Source organism: Vanessa atalanta, chromosome 8 (genome assembly GCF_905147765.1).
Source record: "Vanessa atalanta chromosome 8, ilVanAtal1.2, whole genome shotgun sequence".
In the NCBI taxonomy this organism is placed as follows: domain Eukaryota; kingdom Metazoa; phylum Arthropoda; class Insecta; order Lepidoptera; family Nymphalidae; genus Vanessa; species Vanessa atalanta.
In genome coordinates, this window is record NC_061878.1 from 8,060,272 (window position 1) to 8,073,244 (window position 12,973).

At 30.5% G+C, this 12,973-nt stretch overlaps 1 protein-coding gene across 1 annotated transcript in view; it reads right to left on the reverse strand.

Annotated features, from left to right (window-relative positions):
• Positions 1 to 117: 117 nt before the first annotated feature.
• LOC125065656 overlaps positions 118 to 12,973 on the reverse strand; it is a 77,953-nt gene continuing 65,097 nt past the window's right edge. Inside the window, exons 2-6 of the mRNA XM_047673411.1 lie at positions 4,887 to 5,010; positions 4,296 to 4,534; positions 2,925 to 3,017; positions 1,696 to 1,836; positions 118 to 1,119 (exon numbers count right to left, since the gene is read on the reverse strand). Of these exons, the coding sequence (XP_047529367.1) occupies positions 338 to 1,119; positions 1,696 to 1,836; positions 2,925 to 3,017; positions 4,296 to 4,534; positions 4,887 to 4,993 (1,362 nt within the window). The 5' untranslated portion in view covers positions 4,994 to 5,010 and the 3' untranslated portion in view covers positions 118 to 337. The remainder of the gene's footprint in view (positions 1,120 to 1,695; positions 1,837 to 2,924; positions 3,018 to 4,295; positions 4,535 to 4,886; positions 5,011 to 12,973) is intronic.

The window sequence follows — 12,973 nt, forward strand, 5'->3', positions numbered from 1 at the left end:
CATTTAATTTTCTCACTAATAAAATCCTAACCTAACCTAAATATCACTTATTAATTTGTGATGTTTTTGAAGCATTACTTTTTGGAACCCTTCCATGATTTTGAAATAAGAAACGAATTACACAAATGGCAGTATTTATTCAAGGAAATGTAACAGTCAAAAATTTTCCATGACACAAGTCACATATAGTTCATAAATTCGAAAATCACTTTTCTCGACGTTCAATTCTTTCATGGCTACTATACATATAATATCCAGTACATCAAATGGAGCGAAACACTATCGCTGTTATCACTTATCGATATGCTTCAGGGGGGGAAACCCGGGGAGTCGTTAATCAGACTGGCGTCGTCCGTCTATAGGGATCGGTGCCTACAGCTCGGTCATGGCGAGGTGGTTTGTCTTCAATGACTGTTCTTGCCCCAGCACCAAATGTTACCATTTCCTCTTCACGAGACGGTGGAGGCTCAACTGCTGAAGTATCCAAAAATCTGCCACTCGCAACTGAGGCTTGCGATTGAAATATTGAAGCACTCCTTAGACCACTTAATGTATTTGCACTTTGTGGGACCTCTTTGAATTCCTCGAAGTAATTGTCACATGCTGTCGGTCGTGGCGCTGCTGGAAATCCATAAAGAGTAGACGACGATAAGTCTTTAAGAGACGCTGAACTTAAATTTATTCGTCTATTTTTATGTATTGAACAATGTGGCATTTCATCGCCATCGTAAACAAAGCGCCGCCGTTCACGTGGCGTAGCCGCCGATGATCCGGATGGAGGATAAGTGTCTCTTTTCATCATGCGCCTCTCTAACAGAGTTGAATCCCTTTCTCTAAAGTCAGAAAAGGCATACTCTCGATCCCAAGCTCGGCAATCGGCTTTTGCCTTCTCTGTCAATTCTGTGATCCAATCTTTTTGGTACCATTGTAAAAAAAGAAATATAGCCGAGGTACCAGCTAGCTCCGCTGCAACGAAGCCACTTAGGTACAGTCCAAACGAGTAACCGTAACTGTATGACATCCGAGGCGTATCAAAGAATGTCATGTAACGCAGTTTGTGGCCCACTTGTGATTTAAATACGGATATGTACATGACGATTCCAGTCAACATTATGAGACCTGAAATACAGAAATGTCGAATGTTAATTCAAAGCATTTCGGTTGAGCAATTCAATTTTAAAAATATAAGAGCAAATCTTTATGTTATCATTAAAATTGAAATTAAAAACCTTAAATATTTAAAACGAGTAACAAAAACGGAAATCCAACTTTTACTGAGACGGTTTTATAATTCATTTTTATATGCGATAAAATACTAGAAAGACAATGTAATACGAGAATGTACCTTTCATAATCGCGAAACGGTATAAAAATTAAATCTCGATATAGTTTCTATATAAAAATTTAATTTTGATTTAGAAATAACGCTTAGTAGACTGGGACATACAAATGCTTATAATTTTTGAACCTTTGATGAATTGCATTAAGTAAATTCTTAATAAAATATAAAGTAATCGTGATTTATTTCATTGTTATATCTGAATTGTAATTAAAAATCCTGATCCTAGTCCTAAACATCGTAAAGTAGCAACAGCTTACACATAAGATACAAGTAATTCATCTCAAATCTCGAGGAACATTCCATAAATGTATTTTGGAAAAAAGATAAAAGCTGTTATCCTTCATTCGACTCACCAGATATAATAAAAAGGACGCCAGCGATAAATGTACAAAGTCTTCTCCCTTTTACGCAATGCCCGAGCACGCAACACAATCCTCCCACGGCCTGTGTAAAAACCGCCAGTAACAAGGGTACTGCAGACCGAGTTACTACATCTGAAAGCGAATAATTTCAAATAAAAATTACGTAAATTCTAATAATATCTTTAATATATCCTTACATGCACTTTGTGTAAATTTAAATGTATCTATAAATCATTTGGGTGAATATATGTATGTATAGATAGATTATAATCTAAAGGTTTTTACAATTTCAGAGTGTTATATGTACTAATATTCCAGTTATTATAGACATTTGGAAATACAAATGAACCAAAAAGGCAGAATTTTGGATATGCCATAGGGCTTTGAACTTAATTACAAATAGTCGACCTCGATTTCTATGTCCGTTGATGGTTATTAAGATATATTTTTAACCATTAACGGTAGGCTATAAATGTTTATATAATGACACGGCTATAAATATAACCGAATTCTTAAAATGAATTTGTTATTATTGTGTGTAGATAGATATTATAAGAGATGTCAAAAACAGTAATGCCCTCTATTAATCTCCTATACTTAATGCTCTCTAGCTAATGAGGTGGAATGAGAATAATTTCTCTCTGCTTAATTTTCTCAGACGTCTTATACATATTTTTAATTGATTAGAAATATAAATATAATATAAGTCTTTTAGAAATATTTTTATACAAAACATTGTACTATTTGTTTCTTTATGTATATTTTCTTTGTAAATTTAATTTAACATAAATTCTAATTGTGGCTTAAAATAAAATAAGGTTTACATTTTAATCAACAATTTTTTAGGAATCACAACAGTTATTACCTAAAGTTATCGTAAGGTAAACTGGCATTCCTAAAAAAATGTTCTGTAAAATGTGTAATATAAATTCAGGCATTTTTTCAAAAAAATTTTATATTTACCATGTGATAAAAAATAATATTTTAGACGGATGGAGTCCGGGGTATTAAAAATTCGTTTGTATGTTATAGGACGAACCTTAAGAATAATAGTTGCCAGTTCTTAATTTTCATATTTTAATTAATCTATTTAAAAAAGAAGAAAAACATTATTTAAATAGAAGACCACATTTTATTATGGGAAACTTTAAATAATCTACCAAGATTATTTATAGTTATGTAATAATACGATTGAATCAATTATATTCTTCTAGACTTACATGGTATTGCGTTAGTCGAGTCACTCAAATCCGGTGCATATTGAGATAGTGGGAAGTATGGAATATCCAGACATCGAAATTCTGTGCTGCCAGCTGAAAAAATAAAAGAACACATTTAAATATTCTTGTGAGACGATTAAATAATCTTATAGTAGTGTAACCTCTTTGCCTTAAAAATAATAAATAAACTTCGAACTATTGTGTTTCTTAGATCTTACTTATTAATTATAAATACGTTTGTCACACAATAACTTTTAAACGTTCTGACGGAATTCATTTTATAAAACATACGAGCAAAGGCACGGAAGTGTAAACACTGCCAACTTCCAGTTTCCGAGCTGTTACTGACAATTTCGCCACAGAAAAAACCGATAACTTTTTTAAGAACGGCTTTAACCCTGCAGCATATATCAATTTGGTCGTATAGTAAAGCTTACAGCATATTTACAACTATCTAAAAGTAATATTTCTAGATGTTTCTAAATAGCTAAATAAACTTATGTAAAGAATACGGACCAGTAACAAATGCCGTGACAGCAACGGAAACATCATAGCACGTATGAATGTAATGCATGGGGCCGCCCGTGGACAGGACAATGGGGTTCCCTAGTGGGGAAACGTCCGTATTGTGGGCAAGTCACGGCCGGAAGTCACGCCTGCCATTGTCAACTTATACAATTTCATTTATTTCATTTTTCTACTATATTTCAAAAATAAAATTTAATGTCCAAATATACATACGTACATAACGTCAGACAAAAATCCTAACTTAATTTTGATATGTTACCGATGTGTGCTAGTTTTCATTGCAACACTTGACCTAAGATTTCAATAGTATAAGAAAAAATATTGCTTTAACTACCCTTATCCAGCGGCAGAATTTTATGCGAGCCCGATGAACTCATTGATAACTCTATCATTTACATCTTATGGCACCACCGCTTATAGATAACCATCGAGATATCTATTTCTTGTTCAAATACTATTTAATTTATAAACTATAAAACTTTTTTAACGTGAAATATCTATTGGCGCGCCTTGGGGGTAAAAGCGACTCATATTGACTGCAGAGTCGGCAATTAATTGCATGACACTCTGTTATGGCGCGCTACTCCCTAATGTGAATGTGCCGTGCATACTCTATACTTGGCGTATCATAAATATTATAATAATAAGAAAAAAAATATAGTTATTTTAACAAAAAAATTCCATGTTTTTATTTATTTTAATCAATTTTGTGAGATCAAATCTCAAAGCACCAATTGGAATATGAACAGTCATATATGCCATGGCTACAATAATAATTTATATATAATAAATAAATGCTTAATTTAATTTATATCGTTATACACAATAAAAAAAATAACTCACGATCTGTATGACAAATACGCCAAAGTCCAGAAACTGTGTGTTTCGCAACGAGCTCGTGTTTGCCTGTGCCATTAAAAGCTGGATTCAGCATGTTTTCTTGTGTGTGTAGCCAGTTATTTGTCGTTACTGCTACGATGATAGCTATGACTGCGGTCCCAGCAGACAGAGGAGTCAGTAGCCATAGACAAGCTACCGATGAATCGATCTGTGCTACTAGCGTCGGCGATGGAGGCGTGGGTCTGGAATAATTACGATAAATACTAAAGTATCGTAAACATGAAATATTCCGATCTATTCTAGTATCAAATATATAATTCTGAGCTCGACTAATTCGAAAGTACTTCGTTTATTGGATAAATTGTATTGTGTCATTTTAATACCATTGATAATACTTATTTTTATAATTATTTTTAGAAGACATCAGAAAAATACTAATTACTAAATTGTTTTGCAAATGGAAATTTATAAAATTCTATTTGAATAAATATTTTTTTATTTATCTTTGACGAAGTTTTGGCATAAGATATTTGTATTCTCATATAGCAACAATTTTATTTTTTTAAATCATAAAATGTCCGTAGGTGTCTATACCTGGGAGGGCGGCGGCTAGCGATGGCACCGCTGAGCGTAGGAGCTGGCTGCGCGCGGGCTCCACGCGGGAGCGACGCATGCACGCATTGCGCGCCGCCGCCCCACATCCCTTCCCTCCTTTTCACTGAAAATCATACGGTACAATTTTAATAAATTAATATGACTTAATATCGTATTTTAAATAAATTGGCTCGTTTTCAAACAAAAGAAAAATTAATGTAAATATATAAAAGAGTTTCTTTGTGTCACTAAGATTATTCAAATGTAATGCATACAATGAATTACATGAATAAATAATGTTATCACATTAATGGTATCATAAGAGTATGAATAATATTTATTAAAGTACGGAAAATTTCCTTTGACAAGAAACCCGTATCTATTTTCAAATACGTTATGAATATTATATAAATATGCATATAAATATGCATATTAACAATAAATATGCATAGTAGTGTTTGACAAGAAATTTTAATTGACATTTGACCGAGTTTATGCCATGGTGGTCAATCATAGTGGCTAAACAATCGTGCAGCTCATATTATCTGTGATGCACAAGCACAGTTATTTGCACGAGCACAGATTCAATATCATTAGTCTCATTCTAATAATCCGGTGTTACACATCGAGACGGGTAGAGATATCAAGTGCAAGATTAGAAATTATAATATTTAAAAATTTTAGTCTAGAACTGGAATTCGTAATTAGTGATATGCACATTATTGGACAGTAAACCAACGAGATATAATATTTAAGGCCGTAAAATTGTCATATAAAGTGAAACAATATTTTATTCTGATCAATTAATTAAATAAAAATAAAATAAAACACGATATTGTAATAGGTACAATGTTAAGAATTGAAAAACTTAAATCACGGTAATATATCAAAATAATATTCCCGATATATTATTTACTGAACTACGACATTTGCTCGAAAAGCTAAGTTTCCACAGACATCGAAGAAAATTACATATTATTATGCTCTATATCGTGCGGGAGAGATAAACGACATATTGCTATCTCATGGGACCTGGTGACCGTCGAAACTCCGAATTTATGACTTCCTCGTGATTTAATCTTTGTTCTCTACGTGTTATATTATATGTGATATTGTAAGGGGAAATGGGAACGACTAATGAATATGAATATTTATTTTTTGCTGATCTAAGTATATTATCTCAGTTAATTCTTATGAGTTAGAGAAATCATATTAAGGGATATCCTTTGTAAATCTAAATTTAGACAGGCTCCGCCACGAAATTAAATTTTTATTCAATACTTTTCCGTTTATTAAAGTGAGTTATGAAAATACGACAACAAAATTGACAGAAAACGTAAAGAGTAATCCAATTTGGTTTTTTTTTTTTTCAGTCGGTACCTGGTAACAGTTAGTTATATATATATCTATATATATTATACGTTCTTATATGATGTTATGCAAAAGTGTAAATGGTGATTGTTTTATATACTGTTTTGAAATTAGAAAAAATAATTTTATCTTAACATAAAAACCGAGTTGTCTATTTATCTATGATAAATAGACAACTCGGTTTTTATGTTTATATGAGACTAAATACTACGTAACGAGTTTTAGCCAATTCGAAATCAGAAGAAAAAAAATATATTTAGATATATAGATAAAAGTATTATCTCAGTTGCGGATCATGTACACATTGTAACTGTGTCTAATTTTTTTTTTTTACAATTATATTTCGTGTTCTATTTATGAAATAATTAAAAACGTTTGTTAGTCGTTATTTTAACGTGAAATAAGTAATAAAAATCATAAGCATAGACTTAGTAATTGGAGCCGACAGTAATTACATTTCAATGGCTACGAATAATAAAATGAAAATATTTTACATTAATTTTAACGAGGTTACGTTTTGCTTTTGTTTTTTATTCTTTACCCAAATGTACGGGATAAGAATATAATATTCTACGTTCGGACCAAAATATATATATAGCAGAACAATTAAAACATATAAATAACTATATATTAATGATAATATATAACTTATATAATGTAGAGTTCGATTGATTTTTCACGTGCTTAGTTTGTATTGTAGTCATTTTGTACAGAAAAAAAGCATTACGTGTTTCAAAATATAATGTTTGCATGTTTATCAACCAATACATTACAGGTGGCATTGCATCTCAGTCGAAATATCTTCATATTTCATAAAAGCCTTACCTCCGCTATGGGACATTTAAAGGTTGTTTTTGGCCAGCAGAAAATAGTCTATATTGTTCGAATCTTGATAATATATTTTAAATCACGAGGAGAGAATACCTTTCAATGGGTCGTGAAATATCTACTTGATATCCATTACGATTTTGTAATAGCGATTTTGTAATCCAGCTTTATTAAAAGTAATAATAATCATTGTGAATTTGCATTAAATACGATATCAATTTATTCAATATTGTTAATTAAAAATAAAATTCAAAAGTAATATCAATAATTACATCGAATTCGTCGTGTCATAAAGTTCAACAATGTATGAATCAAATCATTATTTTAAATCGCGTCATATAAACAAATTTTAAAAATATAATTAAAGATATTTTTTTTTTTTTGAGATCATTAGTTATAACTCGTTTATTTTACATAAATTTTATTTCAGTCACACTTACATTCTTCTAAAATTTTTGTTAACGTGCATTTTAAACTATTGTTTGACTAGTATTTTTAATGTAATAATTAGCGAATACTATCAATAATTTAAGTTTATTTTTATGCGTGCTGAGTTATATGCGGTATGCAAAGTTAAATCATTACGACTTCCGACGTTTTTAATATAAAGATTTTTTTTATATCTGTTAGCTTCCTATTTGTAATAAATAAAATAAATGAAAAAAATATATGATATAACTAAGTATCAAACAAAGCAATATTTTCATCCTAAATGTATCTTATCGCGCGAGCCGCGTATTTTTTATTCGTTAATTGAAATATCGTGTAATATCTACATAACCAAATTTATCTATGTCGAAATTGGAAGGTACTATTTTTATTTATAGAAAATGCTTAATCTGGCAAATTTTATTTGATGTTTCCAGTCCGTACTGGTTCACATAATGTTGTCTTAGATTTTCGCGATTATTACACATTGAAATAAAACTAGTTTTTAACGGATTTAATCGCGTATATTAATTATTTTAACATCCCGACGTTTCGAGCACTTTGCAGTGTTCGTGGTCACGGGCAGACTGATGACGAAAATCTAAGACAACATTATGTGAACCAGTACGGACTGGAAACATCAAATAAAATGCTTAATCTGTCAATTATATTGTTAAGGGCTCATATTTTGTGATAAATTAATTGAACTAAAATTATTTATAATTAAATCAAAAATTAGTTAATATACATAACTTATCTACAAAAAGACTAGATAGAAGATTTCGTTGAATATTTTGTACATTTTTTTTCAGTCCCGTCTTAAGCATAACAAGCGAGTGCAAGCACCTGAAGTGTCCCTTTCACCCCAATAAAGGTTACAATGATTCAAGACTTGACCAAAATCGCGCCGATTAATTAATTAATATTATTTAAGATTGCTATCATTGATTTGTTTTCTTATTAAAATGTTTTACATTGCATTTTTTTATCAATATTATGTTAAAAATTTTATTGTAGATTTTTTTTTTTCAGTTTGTTAAAATATTAAATTTTAGTTACATTTTGTATTTAACATTCATATGATAATACAATCACTTAATATTAATTTAGCTATCACGTACAATTAAAGTCGCGTTATACTTGGATATAGTTCATACACTCTTGGTGTTGTTAATTAATAAACGTTCACAGAAATGATTCTCATCTCTGATGTTTGCTTAATATGAAATGCTCAAGATTTTAATTTATATTTATTAAGTCTATTTTACTACTAAATTTTCAATTCTGTATTCTCAAATTGTTAAACTTTATTAATGAGTATACAATTTATCGTCCTGATGCACATTATAATTTAGATTTCGTACTATATATAGCAATCGTTTTAGTCTCTTCTAGAAGAAAATTGTGTAAAGGATGAACAATAATTTTATGCAAATGTTCTATTTTGTATACTCTGTTAAGTCTTTTAACTCACGATATTCACTATGAGTAAACGAGAACATTGATATTCAAGTAGAGAAAACTATTTTAAAAAGAAAACCTGCGACTATCAAATCGAGCATTAGACGTTTCTATTCAACTTATATCTGTAAAATGGTGCTCGTAATCCCAATAACCATATACGTAACAGGATATATGTAGTCATAGGATTTTATTTTAGATACAATCCTATTCGGATATAACATATTATGCCTAATTGAATATATATTTTATGATATCGGTAGGCGGACGAGCAAATGGGCCACCTGATTGTGAGTGGTCACCACCGCCCATAGACAATTGCGCTGTAAGAAATATTAACCATTCCTATATCACCACATCTACATCACCAATGCGCCACCAACCTTGGGAACTGAGATGTTAATAATATGTCCCTTGTGCCTGTAGTTCCACTGGCTCACACACCCTTCAAACCGGAACACAACCATACTGAGTACTATTTGGCGGTAGAATATTTGTGGGCTGTGCAATGTTCTTATTTTGTAACTTTGTTTTGACAATTTTAGGTAATATGACAATTATAATACCATAATAAACGGAATACGAACAGCGAATGTCTGAACTGGTTGACTGTTGCGGCGTGTACGCAGTTAATGCGTTATATATCCGCCTTTGATCATTGTATTAATGAATAAGATAGATAAGATAATGTAAAGGACAAAAAAAAAGCAACGTTTTAGTGTAGTAGTAATGGCACTCATGTTACATCCTACTGAAATCTATACTTAAAACTGGTCGCAATTTTCATAACAAAATAAGTTATTTGAATTTAAAATATTATATATTAAAAAATAAGTCTAATATTATTTATATTAGACTTATTTTTCAAAGTAAATACGATAAAAAAGGTCAATAAAATTCGTCGCAATATCTCATTTCAAACGAATTAGAGTTTAAATATTTGTTGATATCCCTGAAACGAGTAACGGGGTCAACATATTGATTATTGACTTCAAGTAAAATACCAAGAGTGACGTATTCGACATATAACTATTTGATCTGTTTCGAATCACTTTCCGTTTCGTTTTAACGAGACAGAGAATTTCTTGTCGCATCTCTTAATTGTTTTGTAGAAACAAAAAAAATTTAACTCTCATATAAAAATAAACTTGTATAACCAAGAAGTTAAAAATCAAGAAGTTAAAAAAAGTTAAAAATGATTGCGTGTTCAAGACCAGGAAACAACTGAATTTTCATGTGCTTAATTCGTGTCTGTAATTCATGTATAGACTCGGGATCTATTATATGTCTGTATAGGTAAGACAAAACCAAGGAGGCAGTCAATATTATTACATAATTAACGCGTTCAATCAAAGAAACATCCTATCTTTATAATGTATGTATATAAATATATATATTAGTATGTGTATTTATTCTGGTGTCTTTATGTTCGTTAAAATTCATAACAATGAAATTAATTCGAATAGAAATTTTTAATTATAATATTTAAATCGTTACAATAAAAACGCAATATTATACAGTAAACGTTACTATTCTATTATATATGCTTTACTGATATTATCGTTAATTACGTTATGTTATTTTAACTATGAAAAAAGTTAATTTCAAATAACTATATTCAAACACGTCAAATATATTAGATATTCAAAACGTATTTATTAAAAATAATACATCGCATCAATGAGAACAGCTTCAGACAATCGCCGGATTATTTAATAACAAGAAATCCAACGCTGTCGTAATTAACGACTGCCAAGGTTTTGTGTGCTGTTAAATTGCGGGACACCAGTGCGATGTAATTGTAGATAAAAGACCTTAATTTATCTATCTATTTCTATCCTATTGCCATTGCCTTGATTACAGAAGCGTAATTAAACTAAAAGCTACTAGGTAAAGGAATTATATAAAAAAAATATCTACTGGTAATGTTAGTATTTTATAATTATTATTGATCTGTTATATCCCAGTGGACATACAACGTGAATCTTAACCAAAGGTTGCTGGTACTTCGGATAAACGATTATTTTTTGTATGTTTCATAATCCATCTCGTGCTTGCGTGGAATAAATTCTACAATATATTTATTTACCGATCTCCATTAGAGCAGTGTGGCGGACTAAACTCCAAGAGTCTTCTTCAGGATAGGAAGTCTTTGCCCAGTAAGACATAAGTGTCTCTTAGTTGTTTTATTATTACAGAATTGTTTGATGATCGTAAATCACACGATGACATTAGAGTAAGTCATTGATAATATGCTATTTCACTGTAATTAATGACTTGGCAAGTTTTTAGTAATTAAAATACAGAGTTTATGTATAATTATAACTTACACATGAGCACATGTTAAAATAAAAACTTACACATCTAGATTTTCATTAAAATTTGACCTATATTTTAATGAGGAATCTGAATTATTTAGCCCTTTGAAAATGTGGATTATGTTATTATGTAATTCTTTCCTAATTACAAAACAAATATTTATTTATTTTAAAAAAGTTTCATTACTAAAATTCAAGCACAGAACGCCGTACATCCTATAATTGGCATCGCATTAACGATGAACAAAGGTTTTATATTTTACTAAATATACTGTATATAATGCATATAAAAAACCATATATCGATCAATAATAAAACAAACTATTTTTGTTTTAATGCTACCTGGTAGTAAAAATTATGTAGGATAACATGACATAACATAGATGAGATACAGCAAAACACGGATAATACGTCTCTCGGACATATAATAAAATCGTATCTGATCGAAATCTTATCAGTTTATCAGTTTGTTGTTACCGATAATATCAAAAACGCCTTAACCAATTTGGATGTGGTTTTTATTGATATACTGTAGTAACTTTGGAGTAATATATGGCTTTGGCTTATTAAAATCAGGATGTTATGGAACCAACGTTTATGAGTTTAAAACCTTGTTCGCAACTGCAAAAAAATCTATGTTTTAATCCCCGATGGCACTACGTGTATAATGTTCCGCAGTAAGGCAAATAATTCATATTTTTTTAATATTACAAGATTAAATTATAATTTTAAAACGTTCGGTTGTTAGTGGTTTCATTTTTATCGATGGCAAAGCACTAAAATAAGTTATCTATCAAAAAAAAATCGTAATCTGTGCATCCACTTGGGAACTACGATGCCACTCAGACGCAAAGATACACAGATACGTCAACCATATAATACTTTTGAGGCTTAAAGTCACGCGAACGGAGTCACGGGCACCAGCTAGTACAAAATAAAGTTCTTTCAGTTTCTGCCTCAATCACCAAAAGTGACTTTTTACCATCAGCTCTATTTGCTCGTGTACTTTCTTTTCTCTCTAAATAACGATAAGCAATTTATAGAAAGGTGATTAACATTAATGACAAGTGATTAGAACTATTTTAATACCACCAAAATGTGCATTATGAACTACGATTATTTCATAAAAGGACCCAAATAACCAGGATTGAACGCAACTAGGTTAATGCGAATGTTAGTTCCAGCCGTGCGCGTCGACTTCCGTAGCGTAATACAAAGACCAGATTAAAAGCATAAAAGATAATACGAACGGTTATTTGGATTTTCTTTATCCTTATCAGAGAACAAATTTGCTAAAATATATTCATTTTAATGTTATGTTTTACAGAACTTTTTTATGATTCCTATTAAACTTAGCGACTACATAATATTAAATTTATTCAAATTACGCTCTGAAATTTCAAACATTTGATTTTTTCGCATTTTTAAGCAACTGCGTTTTTAGTTTTTAGTTTTTTTTATGGAATGCTGCGCGGATATGAATACAAATCGTAGGTATATATGTCTTGGTTTGCAATGAAATTCTTTTATATTGTTATTTCTTATGTGTTTTCTTAGTAACTACTGGTTCATATTTACATATAAATAACCAGTAATAAGGATTTGTGTATGTTTACTCGTCGTAGTTGCCATCCACTCAGTAATAATATTTAGTAAGTACTATATTGTGGTTTGAAATGC